This window comes from Rhea americana, unplaced genomic scaffold, assembly GCF_003343005.1.
Source record: "Rhea americana isolate MKP2758 unplaced genomic scaffold, rheAme1 scaffold_52, whole genome shotgun sequence".
Lineage (NCBI taxonomy): Eukaryota > Metazoa > Chordata > Aves > Rheiformes > Rheidae > Rhea > Rhea americana.
In genome coordinates this window covers 3,413,951-3,438,493 of record NW_028186668.1, presented here as the reverse complement: position 1 = coordinate 3,438,493, position 24,543 = coordinate 3,413,951, and the positions used below count along the sequence as shown (strand labels likewise).

The following is a 24,543-nucleotide window of genomic DNA, read 5'->3' as shown; positions in this document are numbered from 1 at the left end:
AGCCGCAATTCACAGCGTGTTCCGTACACCTCCACCCACCCGTGGCGAAGGACACCCCTGCCGTCAGCAGGAATCTGGGCAGAAGAAAGCAGGAAGCCGAGCGCAAGGCAGCGATGCTCCGCACCGCGTCCCCGGCCCAGAGCGGGTCCCCGCGCCTCGCGGCACGGGGCAGACGCGGGAAGGGGCGAGTTCTCCGGGGGCGGCGGCGGAGCCCTGGCRGGAGCAAGGGCAGGAAGGCGGGAGGCCGAGCTGGGACGCGTCGGAGGGGTTTCAGGAAGGCAGCCGTGGGCAAGCGGCAGGTGACAAGCAGGCAGGGGTGCGTGAGTGGGACGAACGAAGACGGAACGAAGGCGCGTGGGGTGCTCTGGGAGAGCGGGGCTGAAGAAACCGTGAAATGGTGGGGTGGGAAGGAAGAGGCACGAGCCACACTGAGACGTGCCCCAAGATCCCCGTTCAGCAGATTCTTCCRCAACTCAACGTCCGGGAAGATTTCAATGCAACAACTGTGTTAAGTGGACCTGGACGTTCCTTCACAGAAAAGTACACAGCAAATCAGCCAGCTAAAACCAAGCCTTTGACATCAGAATAAGAGAAAATAAGCAAATGTGGTTTTTTTTGGCTTCCTTTCAAATTTCAGYGTAAATTTAACTTTTGCAGAAGAGAAACTGTTGTTGACGGTATATTGACCTTAATGAGCTGTACCAGGTTCATAGCTTTGTGATGTTTATTCTCAAGTGCTGTCTGCCATTTCCTATGCCACTTAGAGTGCAGAAATGTTAATTCTTTTCATATTAAAAATAAAATCTTCTTCTAACGTAAACGTATTTACCATTGCTAGAAAATACTATCACAGAAAAGAGAATGAAAAGAAGAATCATGCTTTACCTGTCCATACTTTGCAGCTAAATGCAGGGGTGTCCAGTACTGATTATCCACCACATTGAGATCAGCCCCATGATCCAGAATCAGAGATGCCACATTCTTGTATCCATTTGCACAGGCCACATGAAGCTGCAATATGAAAGCAGTTTACACAACTCTTACAGACCTGTAAGGKGTTATAGGACACGTTGGGTGTTCCACAGAGCTAGCCATATAAATCTCATCAAAGACAAAAGCAAAATCTACATGTTGCAAACAACATTCTAGGGAACCACAGCAGAATCTTTTTTAGCATTCATAAAGAAAATCTACCAATAAGCAAGAACGCCAGCTTATTTATATTTATTTTTCCTTTAAACAATCTAGTTCCACACAATTTCAAGCATATCCTTTTAAACATTTACTTGAGCTCATGAAATTTGTGAAGATTCATATGTTTCAGCAGAGCTTGGCCTAGACCTGACTTTCTTTTATGATAGTTCAAATACCTTTTAGCTGTAAACCGACACTGTTTTACTCTAAATTGAATTCATTAACACAGAATCAGACTAAGCACATTGGGTTTACAGTGCAAAATCAGTCACAGTTCCCAATTTTCAAACAAAATGTTTTTATTTCTCTTATTTACCCTGCTTCACTAGATATTGCTTAATTACTTTGGGTGGTATTGCTTTAATAATTTGAGTTGGTTACCTAGATCAGTAAACTTCATTTCAGAATCAAAGCTGGACAGAGAGTGCGGAAAGTGTGAGGGACAACTTTAAAGTTAGCTCCTTTTGCCTGTGGCTTGTCATCTTGAGTAGCAAGGACAGTATGAGAGATCAGGTAGTGAGGACTAAAGTGGTAAGAAGGGGTAAGAGAAAGCTCAAAAATATTTTCTGGTATTAACAGTTTTTTATTTAATAGCTTGTTAATAGATTTGAGAAACTGGACATTCACTGTGTGATATATTGATAAACAAGGCTCTACATGTGCTTGGCATTCATATCAGCAATAAAATAAACTACAGATGGTTTCTATAGCATAGGCTTAAAATAATTTAAATATAATAGAAATATATATATAATAAAAATAAATAAAACAACAAATATGTAATAAAATATAAAACTGACATAAATATAAAACCAAAGAGGGTTGTGAAGAGAACCACACAAATCAATCATATAGAAAGATATGCATTATAAGACAACATAAATTCTTTATTTACTCTAGTAAATCAAGTAAAAAGGAAAATGAAATTAAAAAATCATACATCGGAGAAAATTTATCAGTAGTGGTTCTTGGTGAAAACTGTTTCATATTTATTGTGAATAAGTGTGTTGAGTCACATACTTCAGATGTCCCAAATCATTCAGCTTACAGCTTGGGAGTGTTTAATGTCTTGTGGTTCTCTGCTATGAYTGCAAATATTTCCTCTACTTCTGGGAGCAAAGGGGATAAAATTTGCATTTGGAAACCAGCACAATATAATTACTCTTCCACAGCTACGAGGAATCAGCTCTCACAAGGTCAGTGAGAACAGGCCTCCGTAAGTTTGCAAGAATGGAGGTTTGCTGGAATGGGGGAAGTTTGCAAGAACTGCAAAGTATGCCCTTTGACTCAGGGCAAGAGAGATCCAACAGACACCGTGAAGCAACACTACCCAAAGAAGCAGGGTAACAGGGTTTTTCTGAGAACTGAAATGGATGGCTAATGGCAGAAAAAGGTTTTGCAATAAATCTATCTTAGATTTGAGTAGTCTCAGAGTAACTATAAGAATAGGAGACTCCAAAAAATGAGTTGTATTTGCCAGCTATTTCTGGTTGAGCTGCATCTGCAAAGTATGCACGTTTTTYCTTTTTAACATTCTTGATACAGATGGATGAAATATACAGCTCATAAAAAAAWTTTACTCTAGAAAATTTTCCCACCAAGAAGCAATTATTTATCAAAAATGGAATGGGAAATGTGTCCAGGAACAGAAAAGGGGGGGAGGGGGGCAGAACACCAATTCTGTGCACTATAATTGCTTTCATTTCAAGTGTACAAACAAACAAAATTTTTCCCCTAATTTGATTTAGCTTTGGCTTTTTGCTTTTAAGGAAAGAAATTTTATTTTCCATTGATATTTCAATTTGATAACTGCTATTTTAAAGCTGTTTAAAAGTTCACAGGACAAARGACATATTCTATGATTGAAATATCTCTTCTACAAAAGATTTTCACTAGAAAATTTCTCATAAAAATATTTTTGCCAGGTATCATTCTTTATCTGTATATATGTATATATTATGCATATAGCACAACACGCACATACATATTTATGGGCCTCAATTTTTGATCTTATTCATCCTATTTTCCACATAGACTCAGATAATGTAGCTTTCCTGAAGAAGAGATTGTTTCTGACCTATAGAGAATAAATACCTGAGCAGGCTTCAGTGCTACTTTTCCCATAGAGTTTGCCACCACAAAGAAAGTACTTTATGTTTGTCCTGCTGGTGTAGGTTATCCAGAGATACACCAAAACGCTTTGGTACACCTGATTGCTATAAAATAAAGAATCTTGCTGTGTTAAGGTTTGTAATAAGACTTATAATCCACCTTCAGAAATGAAGAATATTCAGGGAATATAAAATATACTCGATTGCATGCAGTAAGAATGAAAGCACATGAAACAAGTGTTATAGGGAAAAACAGACTTGCTGAACTTCTATCAATAGGATTGGAGCAACAAACTTCTAGTTTTTGGTAGAGTTTCACATGTAACAATATTCCAGTCTTAAACTGTATCAACTTGGACTCTATCAGGAAAAAAAAAGAAAAAAAATTGCTACTTAAAACTAGTATTTTTGTTGTTGTCTCTGTACAGATAGATTTAGAGCAACAAGAACATATTCCCAGAACCCTCTGATACACATACAGCTACGGGGCAGACTGGCTGACTCCACACCGATGAATAGAGACAGAGCACTCTAACAAACTGTGGATTTCCCACCAGTTTGTAAGACAAAAGTTTCACATAATAGAAATCTCCAACAAAAGCAAAATGATCCACTCTGTAGCTACTTGTTGCAAGACTGTGAAAGAAGTTCAGAAATCAAAGTTCAACATTAAATCCATTCACATAAAAACATCCCCTTTGTCCACACTCCACCAAGCAAAGAACAAAAAAAGCAGGCTATTCAAAATGATTTTTCCTGAYGCATGTAATAGTTACACACATTTCAGGCATCTATTTCAGCTAAATACCAAAGAAGTTTTATACAGTGATGATTATGTAAGTTCTTAACTTGGTTTAACTAAGCCAATTCAGACTAAAATATCAGTAAGAGCAAAGTAGAATGCACACAACTTGCATTTTCCTGTTGAATTAGCATCATAGCTTAAATGTACCAGGAAACTGAAGTTACATCAATGCTTTAATGAAATAAACTAAAGTTGCCTCATCGCACTTTCTCGACCCATTGTTCCTGGTTTTTACTGCAGTTTTGCCACCCCCAGAATTATAACTTTCAGTGCAGACATAATTAGTGTCTGAATTCAATAACCCTAGATATGAGGCTGCTCACTTTTTCAGATTGATAGTTTAAGTGCCCCGCAAGTTTTCAAAATGTGACACTAAATACTAATGATCTGGTGCATTAATTCAGTATCATTGGATGTAATTTAGCAGAAATGCAATGGTTCAGTAACACTAGTCTTTTTAATTATTTTAGTTTTGTATTTTCAGAAAAAAAGCAGGACAACAGAAAAAAAAGGATTCAACATCTAGATGCTACTAATGACCATTTATAACAATAACAATAYTGAGAATGTTTTATGCAGAGAGAACATTTCACAGACGCATTCAATTTAGGAAAAAAAATAATTACTTTTTAAAATGATTCAACAGCTGAAAAAATAGTAATCTTGAAAAAAGAGAACAGAAAAAACAAAAGTACAACAAAAGTACMTAAAAAAGACTTTAGAAATAAAATGCAAATTTTGAAGAGAGAATATTTATCCTCAGATATGCCAGATACTCCACTACATTTAATCAACGGGATACCTCCTAGCTCAGCCAGAAGACACAAGCTTAAAATAGGAATCACTCAGCGAAGTTTTAGGACATCTGTGAAACAGAATATTAGGGATCATAAAATCTGCTGTAGTTTTAAACTACACTGCACAATACTTTTCTTGCTGTTAATTTTTGAYRTGAATGTTCAGTGTAGTTTTAAAAAATATAATTAGAGCTAAGAGTGAAAAAGTTGTCATTAAAACACAGATGCTGCACTAGACTTTTAAAAATCAGGACAGGATATTGACATATAGCTATTTTCAAAAGGCCGGATGAGGACCGAAATCTTGTATTCTTACATTTTCTCTTTGTATCAACAGACCTTTCTAGCTCAGTGGATTCTCCTGCATCCATATTTGCAAATATGCTCACTGGTAAACAGCTGAAAAACATGCGTATTCACAGGGCTGAAACTCTGATTTTGACATATTTCCACTCACCAGTGTAACTCCTTCATCATTCTTCTGATTGACATTTCCACCATTTGATATGAGTTGTCGGACATCTGTAAGCATTGTCATAGGTCTCTGTATCTTCATTTGGCGCAACGAATTCAGATCTACACCTGCACRAAAAATAAAAAGAAAATGGTTAAAACCTGCTACTTCATTCATCAGGAAAGAATACATAAATGATTTTGTTTTCTGGRTTTGTAAAAGTGTAATCAACACCTTAATCAGATTTCAGTATACATTTATAGAACATTTGCCACTTATATTTACCAACAAGTTTACTCATATCTTTATTTATCAGTAGATGACTTAATGTCAGTCAGCAATTCCAAACACATGTGCCTGAATCACTACTCGCAATAGCAGTTGTAGGCAAAGCAGTTGTAATATCATTAAATCTACAGGGACTGTGAAATGTAAAAGAGCTGCAAACAGGACTTTGCACTTAAAGGAAGCCACTTCAAGTCTTCAGGTCTTATTTAATGAATATGACTTTTGGCTCCATTCTTTCATCCCCATGTGTATATCACGGCACCCAGACCAATCCCTAAAATGTGTCAGCTCTGTTGCTTGAGAGATCGAGAAGTCAGGGAAACGACATTAAAAATCAACACATATTTTTTTAATCTGCCTAGGTAATTTTTAAACGGGATTAGTTTTCCACCCGGGCCTGGACCTTTGTAAGGCTCCATAAACAAGTGAATATGTGGTGTGGAGGCAGGAACAAATGGGAGGGGACTAAAAGAACGAAGCGCCTGGGACAGCTTGCGTCAGCATTGCTATTGAAATAAACACTTGTCAAGGGACAGCTTCAAATGGAAGATAACCAAGGCAGTCTAWAACCAAAAGGAAGCATGGTGTCCAGTTTGAAAAGATATAAAATTAGAAACAGAAAGTACAATAAAATTGCAAAGTGGTTAAATTAGCAACTGACCACGGCTTGATCAGAATAGCTAACCAAAATTCAGGGCTTGATTCTCCRGCTCGTAGCTTCCAGTGGCAATTTACATCCATATATAGAAAATGTAACTTGAGTACAAAAATTCTTCCTCACTGGCTTAGCCATGACTTAACGAAAACCACATGAAAAGTGAGTTCTTGGTTCTTTCCTACATTTGTCAGTGAGCTTAAGAGTGACAAATGATTTGTATGCAACCTAAATATTTTATTTTATATTTTCTCTTCAATGTTTATTTTTTTACCCTGTTAAAACAATTGAAGCATTTCAAGATAAAAGCATATTTAAAATTTCTTAGCTTTACGCTATCCCAGAACTTGCACATATATATATGTCTTGTATGTAGTTCAGCAAAGAATCCTGTTCATTTTCTTTCTTTAACATCCTACTTTATACATTGCCTTATGTTCTGAATTTTATCTGCATGCAGCACTTCAAAGAGTTTCAGCTCTGAGGTGAAGTGTTGAGAGCATAAACACTGTGGCCTCAACCACATATTCTTATAGTTTCATACCTGTCACCTACATGATACTAAATGACACACTAAATGATAAAAAAAAATGTAAAATACAAATATAAAGCTAAGCTAAAGAAAATGAGATGGGTATATTAAGAAATTGTTTTCTGTATTTGGGCTGAAACCTATCATCTTTCACATAAATGAAGTTCAGACTGCAGATACACATGTAAGTATAGCTTCCATTAGATCACCACCCAAAATGTTCAGTATTTCTTTCACCACAAGTCAGAGAGTTAGCTCTTTAAGTCTTCTACGGGATTTTTAAATGGTAGCTGGTTCATGAACCATCTCTTCTAGCATGAGGCTGGCATGTGGCACAGGGCCCTAACGAACACCAGATGTGGAGCTCCCAAAATACAGTCTTAGTTTAGTAGCAGCCACAGCACTAACCAGCAGGCTAATCCTGTAAGATGCTACTAACATAACGCTTTAATACTTTAATGCTGGCATGAGTACAACACGCTGTAGCACTGTTKTAGGAGAGCTAGAATGAAATAGATCCCCTTTGTTTTATCTTTTCAACTCTCTGTTTCTTACAGTTGGTTTTGGGGTTATGTTGCAGTCTTCCACCTGCCTTTTTTGGAGCGGTAATACTGGATGTCAGCAGTCAGCATAACAATGTTTTTTCTGCAGTAAGTACGCTTGAACTGTAGCCATCTTCATCAATATAGCCATAGCTGGTATGGAAGAAAAGGCTGCTGCATACTCTTAGGAAGACATTAGAATATTATTTTCATTTTTAAAAATCTAAAATTACTTACTTAAAATTCCAGATAATCTGACACCACTGTAAAATCAACGGAAAAGACGATAAAAGTCATCGCCTTGGGCAAAACTTGACATTTGATAGTAATACTGAGAGGCTTCCGGGTATCTGCCTCTCACGCCAGAGAGCTGCAAGAACCAGGTGCACCTTGCTCCCACCCCGTTTCCATCTCCGTGAMGGCAAACTTGCCTGTTTCAGCCTGATTCAGCCTGGCTCACAACCTGATCAGTTTGGGAACCAGGGACACGGAAAATATGMTAGTAGGCAGTCATGAGTAATTTTCAATGCAATTTCTTTGTTCACATTTTTTTCTAACTTAAATTGCTTTTCTAACTTTAATTGGTTCCACAGAAGCCAATGAGACTCTGTGGGTGCCCTAACATAAAATTTCTCATAAGGAAAAGCAGTATTTGCTAACGTAATGTTGACTGACAGTTACTACTCTGAAAMACAATGTTGACTTCATATGAATTTCTGACTCCTAAGAATTAATGTATTCATTTTGCCAGACCAGATGAAGTTTTCTATATCTTCATCATATCTCAGAATATTGGCTTAAAATTACCCTGTGATCTTTACAAATTATTGTAAAAAACTGATACCACGTGACATCAATTACATTTCCTTTTTCGTTTCTCTCTTTTTCTGCTTTTTGCAGGAATAAATTGATAGATTAGCATTCTTGTTCTGATGACAGAACTCTCTAAAGTGGAGAAGTTTAAATTTCCAAAACACTATTGGTGTGAGCAGCTATATGCACCAAAAATAATAGTCATCATTTGTAGCAGTCACTTCAGGTGCTTCTACCATTTGTTAAACTCTAATGCTTCTAACCATTTGTTAAAAATTTGTTAAATTACATAGACAGCCTGAACAGCTGAAACAAAAATGAAACTTGACTGGCCATGATAAATCACTAATGTTGTCATGTAAGAAAGATTAAAGGAGAAAAATATATGTATAATTTTATATCTAATGRAGAAAGTAGTTTCTAAGKAATACGAAATGAATTTATGTTATTYTCTTCTTCCATTTGATTTCTCCAGTAAGCAATTGTGATAGGTAAGTTYTTCATGGAGAGAGGCAGCAGGCAGAAATTAATATAGTACATTTTCTCGGTGTCAATAATACCTCAAACACTCTGAAACAGGTTTGTAGTCACAAATTCAAAATGCCACTGCTTGACTTTCCCCAGAAAGAAAGCAGTGAAAGACTGTCAGTAAAACATGGTTACATCATGTCCATTCAATTGTCACATCTAATTTACAATTTGTTAAGTGCTAAAAGTTGAGGGCAGAGTCCTACCAAAGCCACTCATTTTTTTCCAGTAACCTACTGGACTTACGGTTGGCACGCTCAGAAGATAATAATATCAATGTACTTTTACACTAGTAGTGAAACATTGAGTCACATTGCAAAATGCATTTTTTAGAATTTTGGCATTTTCTTTTGGGGACAAAAAAAAAACTTGCTACTTTGCTCACACTGAAAGAGGAATSAGGAAAAGAGTTTAGCTGCATCAATTGTTTTATGTGTTCTAKCATAAATTATATATTCATCAACTCAGAGAAGATGTATAAACAATGCTGTACTCAGCAAAAAATGGTGTAGTCTATGTGAATCTCAAGGYGGCTTCATCAGTTTCAAATAATAGTTGTATGAAGGAATAATATCCCTTTCATCATGCAAATAGCAAAAACCATCTGGCAAACAGTGACACGTTCCACAGACGGTATTTGGGAGTTTTTCAAAATGCTACTGAGACTCTTAATAGAGTCACCTTTTCTCTGCCTATTTAGAATACAAAATGATGCATTAAAAACCATGCAATCTAAATTGCAATCTTAAAAATGTAGTTTTGAATTCCAAGAACTTGGGAAATTTTAGATTTTAGTGTGAAGGCTTCTTGAGTGGGGAGCTGGTTACCAGCTTTATCAGGCATAGACATTCTAGGAGACTTGGACAAGGAGACCTCACCACTAACTGCCTCACCGTTAATGAAGGTTGTAAGTCCAGAGAGTCCTCTCTCCCTCCCCAGGGAGTGATTCTGTTCATGTATTTGCATAGTATAAAAAAAAATTACTCATACAGTAACTCTTGTTGGCTAAATCAGAGAGTGACCTTCATGTTGCTTTTCAAAGGGAAAATATGGTCTAGATATTCAGTTTAAATGGGATGAGAGCCAACACGAATAAATAGAGGAAGAAAACAAAACTGGCATGTACTATGGGAACAGATTCACATTAAGAAGAAGAGGAAAGTCAAAGAAAGGCACAGGATGGAAAATACACTCCAAATACCCCGTAAAATCAGAACAAGACCTAAATGCTTTCAAATCCCTGCTGGAGATGGGGAGGAAAAGAAATAGTTAAAAAAAAAAGTAGTGATCCTGCATGGCACAATGTTTGGTGATGAGTATCAGCGCTGATGACAGACAGGGGCATAACCTAAAATCTAGAGGCTGCCGCACTTCTCACTGCTTAAGAAAGACACCTGACAAGGCCATTTCATGACCTTTGGCTATCTCACCCTCTCTGGCATATGATTATAAAATTGACAAACCAAAGGAGTGTAAAAACCTTGGATATTAAGGGGCAAGTAGCTTTCAGGAAGTTAAGAGTGGTAAAGAAACACGTGGCAGACAGAACTGAGAATATTTTCTTCCGAGACGTCTAGCAATCAGGACGTCTCCCCACCCGCGAGGACAGTTCACCTGTTTCTGCACCTGGTGCAAAGCAATACACTCCAGCACTCTTGGTTAAATACCAGTTCCACACTCCCAGCAGCCACTTTTTTCATAACTTGCATGTCTCACTCCCTAGCGGGCATAACAGTTTTTAGGAGAAATCAATACCATCTTGTCTTGAAAATACAAATATGGGTTAAAAACTTGTAACAGCTTTGATAAGCCAATTCTCCCTCTTATTAAGTCATATTTACATGCTCTTTCCTCATATTTATATATGTTATATACTATCGTTAAATACGTTATAAAAGCAGRTGAAGGACACTCGGTCTGTTCCCCTCTACTCTGAGGGAGAATGCTATCAGGAATGAGAATTCTTGTGTCCTCCTCATGGAGGTACGAAAGTGATAACTCTCCTTCTGCAGCGAAACATGACGGAGCTTTTTCCTCTCCTGTACAAGAATGATGATCATATCCCTTCTAGCTAAAAATTAGTTCAGGGTACTCTGTCTCTTTTTATTTTGTATGATGAGAGAAATAATCTTYGCTCTTTATTTTAACACAAGCACAACATTAAGGCTAACTACTAAAGCATTCATCTATGGATATGTCTTGCACATTTACTCTTTTGTCTCTTTAGCCTTTTCTAATATTAATATTAGAACACAGAAGCAAAACAAGGACAGCATTGTGTCTGGTTAGTTGCCACAAGTATGAGGTCTGAAACGAGGTCAGCACACAGGGTGCTGGATACTTCTACATTCAGTCTTTTTCCACAAGTTCTTAATATGTTACGCTTGTACATTTTCGTGAGGCAGCAGTGAAAGAAGGCTGCTCAACAAGGGCAGCAGAGCCAGGAGATGAGCAACAAATCAGAGGTGAAGCCAGGAATTCAAGTCGATGAGTCAAGGTCAGGATTAGGAAGGAAGAAAGCTGGGCTCTGACACAGCTCACRCAAGAACCACAGCAAGAGCCTGAGCTCAAATGCAGCTCCCGATGCAACGGATGAGTGAAAGATTATGATTATGACCAGGTATCTCCTCCTCATGACTTAGGTGTTTTTCCAGTCCTCTGCTCCCAGGTTGCATGGCTGCACCATCGAGATACCTGGGGAACAAGTTGCAGAGCCAGTAGGTGTACACCCAGATGGTAACTTTTTTTTTTTTTTTTTTTTTTTTTGGGGGGGGGGGATAACTTTTTCCAAACTATTTAAAGGTTAGTTTTATGAATTTCATTAACATTAATATTTTATTTCTGATGCCAATAAAAATAGATTATTCATCAGTAAGTTCTCTGAAAGCATACAAAAGCATATCCCCAGTTTCTGAGGTTTTTCACACTTTTTTTCAAATTTCTGCACAGCTTATTAGTTGAGGTATTATACGAGTTGAGGGTATGCCCATTTCTAGCATCTCACTTCAAAGTCAAATACTCGAAAGTTAGAAAACATAAAATCTAAGGTGGCCTGTTTGGGCTTGCCTCAGCAAGCACAAAGGCCAAAGGAAGACAGATGTGCAATCTCAACCATGACATTTTCCATGTGTCACATTTCTGTGTGCTTGATGCATAGGACTGGAAGTGACCCTCTGAAACAGTTTGGTCSAACGTTCCCACAAGCAACAGCATCATATAACCCCTACCATGAACTAATCCAGCTCTACACAGAGGCTAGACAAATTTTTCTGTGTGCCATAATCTTAATGGTAGGTCTTCCCCAATCAGTAAAAAAATCAGAGTGAAAAGTTTTGAACTGCCCTGAAGTTGTTTGGTTTTGGTTGGCTGGTTTTCTATCAACTTACTGCATCAATATTTTCAACAGAAAATTTATAAGCAGAAATCAGAATTATTTTGAATATTGTTCTAAAATAGAGGAAAAAAAGAATCAGGAAAATAAATTTTAGCTGAAGTTCACTAAACTTTAGTGCTAACAGTCCGAATATGTTGACATTTTAGTCATTTCTTAATGTAGTATCTTAGCAATAATTCACTACTGTTTAAAAAAAGCCTTTCAAATCCTTAGATATGAAAGGCTACAGAATTTTCTTTAATCAAATGTGATTGATTTATAATAACTGATTTTCTTGAAGGCACTGAAGAAATGACACAGGTTTTTTTTCCCCTTATATTTTGGCACATGATTTCTTAACTTTTTTTTAAATAAAAACAATCAGTTAACATAACTGATCAAAACTGGGGTCCCATACATAACTTGGATTTTCATATTATTTTTTTTTTCATAAAAAGTGTGAGAATGCTGAGAAAGCCATGACCGGATTTCATTAAATATTTCAAATTATTTCAACTTTTAAACCACAATAACCTTTTGGATGTTTATTACTCTCAAATCATAGATTACTATATTTCCTTAGTCTTATGACTCATTTATCTTTAATCCTTTTTACAAATTTTAATGGGCTGTGGTCTATTTTTGCAAAATCTGGATAATATTTTAATAATTTATATCATATTAAACTATTTATGTAGGTAGCATTTGTACATGACTTTGGCTCTATATATTTCACATTGAAGTTTTTAGAGAGTTAAACGTGATCCACTTAATATTCACAAAACAAAATATATCCATTACTCACACAGCTTGGAATTCTATAAAAGATTTTGATTAAGCACATGGAATCTCTATTATCATCAAAGGTCAATAAACTTAAATCAGCTACTTTAAATTAGTTCGGTGCATGGAAAGTTAATTGCTAAAAAGAAAAAAACACTTTGTAGTAGGGTAGTAACCATTTTTTCAACACCTGAGTCATATTCCAGGCGAAAAAAAAATCTGTATCTTCCACTTGATAAATTAAATATAGGCATTCTTTCAATAAATTATTTCACATCACATTATTTTCTTTTTTTAACAATTTGATAATGCATAAGTTGTCATTATGCAATAGACAAGCAAGACTTTGTTTTCCAATGTGGATACTGTGACAGCTCTTAAAAAAGAAAAGCAAACTAAAAAACCTCAAAGATATTGTTTTCTAAGATTAAATAACATGCTGATGTTCTCAGAATGCACAGTTATCCTACTGAAAGCAGATGCCTAAGATCTTGGAGGATAAAAGGGAACTCCTCTTTTTTGGATACAATTTACACGATGAATTTGTCACATCCTGTCACATGTCAAAGATGAAAACAAGAAGTATGTGTCAGTCATTTCCAGTTTATAAGTCATTTAATCTACCATGCAACTAAATATTAAGAAAGAAAGCACACAAAAAAAAAAAAAAAGAAAGAAAAAAAAGAAAAAAGAAATGAGTTTCAAAGCATTTAATATTTAGAACAGCCTAAAGGAAAAAAAGGAAGCATAAGTATCATACACCGCAATCAGTGTTTTGCTGCCACACTTCTGCAGTAGAACATTCTGCCTCCAAAAACACATGGAATATTATTTAAAACATAAGTCACAACAAATTGTGCCTTTCAAATATGTTACGAGTTAATTCAAAATATGATGTTTTTAAAACAGCTTTAACAAATGAAAGTTTCCTTTTAAATAAATTGGTGATTTTACTCTAAATAGAGGTTAATGAAAGGTTCCAGGTGGACATTCTTTATGATCCCAATAATCCACCAAGCACAAAACAAAACAGGAGAAGTAGTAAAAACTCAAAGCCTTTGTACACTTCCCAGTGTTTCCACTTCACCTCTGAAGTGAGACATTCTCAGAGGTGAACAATGGAATGATAACAGTCAAAAGTTGCAATAAATAAAATTCTAGTTGACTATTAAAAAAAAAAAAAAAAATCTCCATGAAGATAGTTCAGTCCTTGGACAATAGGCCAGAGTGGCTGTGGAATCTCTAACTTTGGAAACAGAATTTGACTGAAAATGGCCCTGAGCAACCTGAGCTACCCCTAAGTTGGTCTTGCTTTGGCAGGACATAGGATGAGAAGGTCTCTCAATCTTCTTTGTCAAATTCTTTAAGCATCATAACCTTCTTCTGATACTGACATAAGAACAGCAATAAGCAGAAGCAATGAAACAAGGGCAAAGAACAAACTTAAGGACGTTTAACAGTATTTGTATCTGTACTGGCAGCATTACCTAGAACTCCACTAATTGTAACAGGAACTTAGACACCTAAGCTCATGTGTAGGYACCTATTTGTAGGCCTGTAAGCGTAAATATCATACCCTTAAGCTGAATCAATCCTTCCTTCCTAGCCCACGGAGAAAAACATGGAGTTCAGGTCATGAWTCATCTGAACCATTACAGACACCTATATCTGAAGCATCTCCTTTGCCATAAGGTGAATTAGAGTGGTTAGCAGACATCTGTTTTAGCTAAGTCGATCCTAAAGTCCTGGAGCTCAGGAGTACACTAGGCTTCTGAGTGTTCCCAGGACATGACCAGCTCTCATATAGTTAAGCTATTTCTACCACTTGTCTAAATATGACATTGAATGCTGTAGTCCTACTTCTACTTTCGATTAAGGATCTCTTAAATGAGGCTTATAATAAATTAGAAATGTTAATCACCTAACACAAAGGATGTTCCTAATATGCAGAGGATATACAACAACTCGTTTCTTCCTAGGTAAGTTAAAACAGCCTCTTATTTTCTTCAACTGATAATTAGTTTTAGTAGATACCATAAAATCAGTACAGTACTTATTAGAAGCTGTTATAAAACTGATATTGCTATAGGAAAATAGAATATTTTGATGAAATACACCAAGTTTCATATCCATATTAGAATGTGCATATAGAATTCTGATATGCCATGTCTCAGAACACCACCACAAAATATATAAAATTTTTCAGGCAGTTGCTAGAGGAATAACTTTACTTTGCATTTGTGATACTCTTATGCGTAAAAATATTTTACAGACAGAACTCAGAGGACTCCATTTCCCCTAAGCTATATTATGTTTCCTTGAGTTTTCCTCCTCAATACACACCTGCAGACTCTCTGAACGGAAGTCATGCGCTAAGATTTGCAATGCAGGTAAATGCATCAAAGTTAACTTCAACATAGCTAGGCTGGATGCTGTAAGTCATGTGGACGTGGAAGGGAATTATTCAAGAAAGCTGTCTGGGAACCTGAGCAAATATTTAAGCAGCTGGTCAGTCTGAGCTTCATGTCTGCAAGGCTTGCAATTTATCTCGGTTAGGCCTGTACAAACTGAAATGTATTTATACTTCCAGAAAGTAGAAGGGTTCAGTAACTTAAAACCTCTCAGGAAGTACTTGAGATAATGAAGAACAAGAATCCTTACCAAATAATCACATGTGGAAACACAAGACTGGAACTGTCATTTACACAGAAATGCTACATTTTTGTTATCTTCAGTGAGATGTTTACTTATCCAACATTTTAATGACACTCCTCAAATCAGAGAGCTAGTAAGAGAGGAAATTTAAATTATGCTTTTCCAATTAAAAAAAAAAAAAGAGAGAGAGAAAAGATTTGAAGAGTTTTTTTTTTTGTAAGTTAACTTACAAAAATACAAGAACAAAATAATGGTTTATCTCATATAAGCATCACCAGCAACTGGAAGCAGTTAACTACCACAGTGATGAAATCTGGAAGAAATTATAAATCCACAAGAGTTTTAAGAACTTTAATCTCCCCAATTAACAAAGTTTTCTATAGCATCAAAGCTAATTGCTCCAATCCTAACTTTGTTTCATCAAAGTAAATTCTTCTTGTTTTCTTGTTAGCTGAGTCATAACGCCCTCTACTTTATTTTTTTCTGTGAACTCTCTGCAATTAGAGGCAATGATAGAATACAGTCTATTTTACATGGCAATTACTTCATGTTGTAAAATAGGCTGCATGGCTGAATGGAAAACATCAAGGGAACCTTTCAGGTATGCAGGGGAAGTACAGGCAACAGGGAAATGCATCTCATTTTGTACTTACAGGGTGAGACTGRACGTGAGCATTTCAAAATACTACAAATTGAAGAAGGTATTTACTACCGGATCACCTAATGCTCTTGTACAACAAAATTTTGGACCATGGCATTGCTTTGCATGTGAGTATGCATGTACTGCAATAACAAGGGCTTCAGGAAAACAATCCACAAAGATCCCTTTAGTCTCTGCATTTCAAAATAATTTATACTTATCCAGATACCTTTATTCCCCTTAATGATTTCCTCTTCAACTATTATTTTTGTATATATAGTAGACTACTCCAATACTTTAGAAGATACCAATTAAAATTTTAAAACTAAGTACAAAATATACAGGTACATTACACCACTGCCTATAGTGAGAGAAGAAAAGCAGCAGACCAAGCAAACTTAACAGGATTTTTGTCACTGACCACCAGAAGGTCAGGATTTCACCAAGAACTTCTATTAAAGGGTAAATTGATCAACTCTAACCCTCTAAAATTAAAACCAATCAACCAGAACTTGTCAACCTAAGTTCCCATTACAACCAACAGAAAAAGGCAGTCCTGGAATTCAGTTCTTCTGATCTAGCTAGCTTAGGAAGAGCTGAAATGCTATAYATGTTTCCTATTTCTCTATCTTGACCAAAAGAAAAATCTGTGGATAATTAGCACAGGTTTAGCAATCTCAAGTTAGTAGATGCAGAAAGCTTMATCAGGTTTAATTTTTTATTCTCTAGAAATTTTCCACATTCACAAAATCATTGTTTTAATGTGAGATAATACCTCTGCTATCTACCATAAAAAAGCAACACTGATAACATCGAAGTCATAAAAATCTACTGTTCTATATACCTTCCTTCAATGCAAGCATATTGCAAAGAAACTAGCRTTTTTTTAATTCTATTCTTAAATTTCTTTTCTGCAACCAAATCTAAACAAGACAAACCAATGAGATGGGAAGTTTCTTCTGATGAATCTACATAGATGTTCTATATTTTGTTGTATAATCACATGCTTTATAAATGCAACATCAGCCAAAGCTTTTAGAYCTCTAAATATATGCATTTTGCAAGACACTAAGGATTTTAGTATCTTGCCATTGAAAAAAAAGTCCAAAACTAGAGTCCAGGAGCTAAGAAGGCTTTTCCAGGCACTACAGAAATAAAATTATGAAAATACCAGGGTGTGTAACACACAAGACATACTGCAGACTAAACACACAGGATCAGACACTGAATGTTATTTCCTTGACAAACAAAATTAGCTTTTAAATGTCCATTAACAGGAAGTAACTTAACTTGGATTAAGTTAAAGCAAATTTCTTTTATGGGGACAATGTTAAAGTTACATTTTTTGTATTATAGCTCTTTATTATTTCTGTTTAATACATTTCCCTCCATTTTATGCCACATAAAATCTGAATGCAAACTATTACAGTCAAAAGCAATATTAGATATCTCATTTCAAAACCCGCATCTTATTTAGGAGCTGGTAAATGACAAAGCATATTTTGGTATATAGGCGCTGCCATCTACAACATATTTTATATAATACAACATATATTATATAATACAAATCTACCTACAGTATTTTCTCCATACAAAACAAAAACAGTAATAATATTTTGGAATAAGCGGTAAAGTTTCACACAGACTTCCATTCAGAAGACTTGAACAGATTTGTATTTAGCAGCTACCACTGAAGAAAATAAAGGCTGCAGCTATGCATAACTCATATGTAAAATGAAACTAAATGTGAAACCTGGCCTTCAAACTGTTCGATTAGTTGTTCCAAAAGCATCTGGGCTACTGCTGTTTCTCTGCTTTTAATTCACATTCTGGCATCTCCATATGAATGGGCAAAAACAAAGCCGACAGTCACCAATTGTCACTAACCTATATCAGTTTTCCCAAACTAGAGCTACTGAAATGGACTCCGTGACTCCAAATCCTCTTCATCTCTAAAGTAATATAGTTCCAGAGGCTTCAGTGATGACTTATGTTAAATGAATATCTAGCCTTTTTACTTTTATGACATGTTCAATAAAAACATTTCAGAATTTGAAGARCTGACTTACCATTTTCTTCCAAGTACATCAGAAGGATGCTGCTGGATTCGGTCCCTTCTATGGCATAATCAAGTGCAATGCTTCCATTAACATCTTGTAGTAGCACATTTGCTCCAGCCTACACACAAGAATTAAGAACATTTCAGGATTTTGTAATGAAATCTCAAAACACTATGGGGATTCTAACATATTGGGATCAGTTAACATTCCCCCTCAGAAACATTTCAGAATTTGTGTTTTGGGACTGTAGGTTCACTGTAACCTGAAACACAAAATGAAAACAAAGACAAAACTAAAGGACTCCGGATCGTCAGAAAGAGCTGGCACAGCTGACGCTGGCAGCGCCCGAGCTGTCCAGCCTGCTTGTACTGCACAGATGTCTGAGCCGCCCATCAATGAGATTYGGAACCACCATGGTTTGTAACACAGCGTCTCAAAGTAAAGAAAGCTGTCACCAATTACAGCCTGCCTTAAAATACTGCACACCAAACAGCAGTGGTTCAGCAGCTGACTGACAAGCAGCACAGACACCCATGCAGCAGGGATGGGTAGACAGCTGGTAGGGGTAACCTCGTCAGCCGGGCCAACCTCTGTGGCCTCATTCATCAATCAAACTTCAAAGAGAATCATCCCTTGCGGAATAAAATTGCCATTTGTCACCAACTGAAGACAATGAAAGTGGGCTTGATAATTTCAGCTGTAGTCCCTAAAGGAGCCAAGCTGACATTTCTATAAGTTTCATTCAAAATCCAACATAAAGGACAGACAACTAAAGGGAGCTACAGAATGATTTGAAGCGTGTGGAAGGGGATAGGGGGAATAAGCACAATAACCACAGAAAGAAACTACCAGAACGATGAGAAAATTCACATTTTCTGTATTGAATATTGTTAATGCTCTAGCATTTGCAGTATGAAGGGCATTTTTTTTTATCTTTCTTCTTTAATATGAAAGCTTTCTTCTTTTCCTTGAAAATATTWTATATTTCTGGTGGACATAAAAGTTTAAACTACAGGGAAGTGTCATCTGTCATCTTTTAGAGGGCATAATTTTAATCCATTTAAAGTGCTCTCTCTACGGMTTTAAACTGGAAGCAATTATGAAACAAAAGTGACCTCTGGTAAATTTAATTACTTTTCTTACCTACTTGTATGAAAAAGTTGTAACTAATGAAAATGATGGCTACCAGTGACAGCTTTTCACAGTGGCAAAGGTAAACTAGTAATAAGGAATTACTAATATTAAAAGATATGACATCTTCTTTCAGGAGTCTGCACTGTAAGTACCATATCAAATAAAAACTCCCAGTGGGGTCAGCTCCTGGCTCAAGGTAATGTATGACATGAAAATTCATGTGGGTTTCATGTCCTCCAAATTAAACTGCTGAAGCTGGACTGCTAGTCTGAGCTAATCTCCTGTGTTCCCTTTCTAGTGAAAGAGGAGACAGGCATCAAAGGAGGRCTCATCCCAGGTATCTCAAACACTGAGATATCCTACTCAAGGATATCCTACACTGTAGGATAACCTGTCTTACTACAAGATATAGTACTTTCTGGTAGTGTCTATCTCGCTCCACTGACCATAAGAGGAAACTAGGACAGTAAATTTAGATTAGATGCATAATTTGTAGATAGCTAAATGAGATTAGGTGAGAGGAGTTGASTTTTCTCTCTTGGTGAAAAGGAATGGAGGGAGACTTTCAAAACCTAAATTTTACATTCATTATAGTGCTATAAAAGTAAAATTCTGTTTATCTATCCTACAACTGAGAGCTAGAACTGAAGARGTGATAAAAAGCTGGTAAGGGATGGATTTGTAGAACACAACTTCTTTGAATGATGGCTTGTTCCACTACTAGGCAGCAAGATTTTGTGTTTGGACTTCTATTCACTAACTCATGAGAGTTTACTGGTGATGATAGAGTCAAAGAAGTGAAAGTAACAAATTTTTGTGTCTGATTGATTTATACATAATGAAAAAAAGCATAAAGTCTTTAAGGTATCTATCCTGCCTAATTTTCAAAGTCAGAAGTTCAAGTAGGTAATTAAAAAATAAACCTACTTACATTCTCTTCCTTGTTGATCTAAGAAACCATATATCTTTAAAATACTAAGATTCGGGAAAAGTGGGATATTTAGCTTGACCAGCGGCTCACTGTCCGTTCTTTATCTAAGGTGTAATATCATTGAACAATACATGGAATTATTCAGTTCCCCATAATTTTTTATTGGGTAATTTTACATTAGTTTATTTTTTTTCTTCAAGTGTTGCATTTTCCTGAATATCTTTTTTTAGTGACCAGAAGATACATGTTAGTACGTGTGAAATCTCAGCAGCAACTGAACACATTCTTGATCATTTCTGTTTCTTCTATATAGTACCAAGGCTACAGAGGCATTATTTAGTGTGGACCCCAAACAGCTCCATCAATTTACTTCACYAACAGATTTTATTATGAGATAATGTATGCACTGCTTATGGGCTACATACAATAAAACAAACCTGAGATTCAACTTTCCAGGACAACGAGTTATCTGTCAACTTGTTTTCCTTGCACCATTTAGCAAGTGCTAAAAAAAATGACTGAGGCTCCAAATAATCATTAGAATGACCTCAAAACTATACTTGGCTTTTTAAATCTGCCTGATTATTTATGTATTTATTTTATGATTACTACCATAAAATTTTCTTCCAGAACCATAACAAACAGAAACTTGCACTCTATTAAAATTGAAGATGAGCCTGCTAGATTCATCTGACTTCAGCAAATTTGATTTTAAGAACTGTATCAAATGTTTTGAGAATAATCAGAAAGACTGTCATTTGTAAAGTCCAATATGTTTCATAAAGAAAGCAATTATAAGTATAGCATATAAAAGAAGGTAACTCCTCTTCTGTGAGAGGAAGCATCTTATCCAGGATTATGCGTTTGAGGATTTAAATGCATATGGATTTGGGTACTAGAAATGTTTCCTTGAAGTTCAGTTTCTTTGGTACATTCTCAYAATGGTTCTTAATTCTGTTTCTATGATTAGCTATGCTTTCAAATAAATCCTGACCTGAAATAACCCCTCTTTGTGATAGTTATCTGAAAAAGCTTTCAGAGAGAAATTGAGAAAAGAATTCYATGCTGACAATTTTTTCTATTGATATAAAAAACAAAAGTTGAAAAAAAAGTAAACAGATAAAGATTGTTTCCCTTCTTATCAAGTTCTTTTTTTTCTCATTTTCCTCTCTTTCACAGGAGGGCATGGAAGGCAGACTCTTCACTGTAACCATTTGCAAGTAACTTGGTAAAAAAGAGTTTTTATCCAGGAACTGATTTTAATGAACTTTTTATATTCTGAACCAGATTCTGGAGTACCTATAGATGAAACACTCTCACTAGTTCTTAGTATTTATCATTCAAACCTTCAAACCAAACTAATGAAAAACAAATTCATTAATCCAGGTACATGGAAAGCATTGCAAATGTATACCRCTTTACAGCTGCTCACAGTATCAATGTCATCTAGACTTAGTGATACAGCCACTGTCACAGATGAGAAGGAGTATAGAATTTCCCAGATGTTTCCACTGGCTCTCTGGGCACTTTTCTGCTATTAACTGACACTCAGTTACCCGAAGAAAAGTAACCTATAATGCTTGCTTCATGTTAATCAAGAAAATACRGGGAATTCTTAATAAAGTAACTCCTAATAGATGTGTATCTTTTCATTGTGCCACACAGCAACATGCACATATATTGCAGACTGCACAAGTACTACTGAAACTTGTGGAAATGCAATGGCATCAATTCACAGGGAAAGGGGAGACATCCCAAGACATGCAAAGCAGCTGATGACAAGTTAGGAGCTTGTTTGCTYGTATAGGAGAGGTTTACATAGCCATGAATACAGATAGACCAGAATTCTTCCGTCTTTGCTGTAAGCTGGTGGATTTGAGCTAGGACCTGAGCTAGCTCAGGTCCACAAACTTCCCACCTGTGAAAACATGGCATCACTAAGCTAACAGGTTTGTTGACTATTATCCAAGTTGAAGGCTTCCAGATTTTTTGAGAAAAAAAATAAAATCCAAAGCAAAGAAACACTGTTTTGTTTGGAATTAGACTGAAACACAAAACTTGTAATGCTAAAATTATCTGTGAAATGGAAATCCTGGGTTTCAAACAACTTTGATTACAATTCATAAATATATTGTGCTGGCTATCTACATGTGGGAAATTTCACTGTGTTTCCCCTCTTCAGTGAGTTCCTGTCAAAAAGTCTGCAGTTGTTAGTATGATACAAAATGTGCAAAACAATATTTTCAAGCATGCATAGGATACAGCATATCTTCCTGTTCAACTCTGATCATGTATTTGTCTGCAATATATTGGAAATTCTTCATTGTTTAATGTGAGACAGGCTTCCCCGTTACCCAGGATACCTTTTACTTCCAGGCATCTCTCAGCTAGTCATGGCCAGTGCTAAAAAATTATTTGAAATTCGTTTTCTAATTAAACCCCAAATTTTCCATTAGCTTATTGCATAAGTAGAATGGAAATGGGAATGCCACAGCTGGCAGAAAACATGACAGAAACTCACACAAGTATCAGATGGGGATCAGACTCTGATAAATGAGAGAGAGGTAGGCTGAGCTAAGCAGCAACAAGACAGAAGAGCAGTAGATTCAAGTAGAAGCGTGGATAGAGCATGACAAAGATGTGCAACGTTGTAAATAATAGATGTCACAAGTATTGTACATATATGTCCAAATTCAGATGGCCAAAATTGTACTGAACTATTCAAGTGTTACCAACATATATATRGCCTTGTAGACTAGACAATAAAAAAACCCCACAGATATAATTAAAGATATAGATGGAATTAAGACCATCTGAATATTGTCTTATCTTGCTCTTAGGTCCAGAGTTCTTAAGAAATTATGGGGAATACAGTACCCAGACTATTGATATTTGAGATTCCAAATATATATTGGAATTGTATAAATATGTTGGTCTTGTTTATATTCAAATGCAATTCTGAATTTATTCTATTTCCATTCAAATATTTTATCCAYTCACTTGAATTCTGCATGTAGTGTGCAGCTTACATGAAAAGCTACTGGTTTATCCATTCAATAACACATCTTCATTTTCCTATTATTTCTTAGTAAGAACCCCCTTAAAAAACTCTATCCAATATACCCTCTAATTGTTACAAAAATATTTTTGAGAAAAGTATTTTTCCAAAATGATAACTTGCTTCATTTCAGCAAGACTGTAAATAATAAGCCAAGCAAGAACATGTTTAAATATGATAAAAGAAATGCTCCTAAGAAAACCTACTTCAAAATGCCACRGAAGTAGATGCACTGTTATGTGAGAAAAACATCCATACACAGAGTGTGAGTGAACTCTGGTTCTCAGTAATTACTGAGGAGATGGTGCCAGACTTACACAATACCTCCATAYGATCAGAAACCAAAACCTGTTACCAGAGAGAAAATACCTTTTCCTAGAGAAAGGAGATAAGATTTTTCTTATGGTTCTGGCAACAATGACTGAAAAGAATTGAAAAGACTTCAATTTATCTTAGGACCAATTTAGTATACACTTTTAATCTCTTTTAATTTTTTCATTATTCATTAATTATTCATTAMTTTGTAGAATCCATATGTCTTCATTTAAGATAAACTCAGTGGAATAGCTTAATTCCACATATATTCAAAGACTGATGATACTAGAGACTGAGACTGATCTCAAAAATAGAATAGAGCAACATAGGTAGATTTGAACTGCTTTGCAGTACCTATCTATATACAGACCCTTGGTTTTTGCCAAGTGTGAGGTGTTTGAGGTGTCTTACCGTTCAGCAGGAGACAGATGAACAACTTCAGATTCAGCACAGAATATTATGAATCAAGAGTATGTACATCAATTGTCACTGTACATCACATACATCACACAATGTATGTTCCCACTCTAACTTCTCTGGCTTATCCCATGCTCAYGTCTCTGTATATCTATATACTTAACTCTGCCTTCCCAAATACTGTTTCAGAAAGTAGGTGAAGAATCCAATAGCTTCTGGAGTCCAAGCTCTATTAAAGATACCACATTTCTACACAATACTGCATATTCACATGTGAAGTGTGTTCTTCAAGGTAGACACAGTATGTGTTTTAGCATGTATGATCTAAAAAGCAAAACTTTACATCCTTCAGCATCTCAATATGAGTCTGCATTACTGGAGTGTATCAACCATGCTTCTTAAGAACATCTTCAGTTCAAAAAAAAAACAGGGCATGAAAACAATAAACACATCTATAA

The 24,543-nt window shown here is 35.9% G+C and overlaps 1 protein-coding gene across 1 annotated transcript in view; it reads right to left on the bottom strand.

Annotated features, from left to right (window-relative positions):
- MYO16 (myosin XVI) overlaps positions 1–24,543 on the bottom strand; it is a 384,245-nt gene that overhangs the window by 203,391 nt on the left and 156,311 nt on the right. Inside the window, exons 5-7 of the mRNA XM_085318127.1 lie at positions 18,240–18,348; positions 5,365–5,489; positions 886–1,011 (exon numbers count right to left, since the gene is read on the bottom strand). Of these exons, the coding sequence (XP_085174253.1) occupies positions 886–1,011; positions 5,365–5,489; positions 18,240–18,348 (360 nt within the window). The remainder of the gene's footprint in view (positions 1–885; positions 1,012–5,364; positions 5,490–18,239; positions 18,349–24,543) is intronic.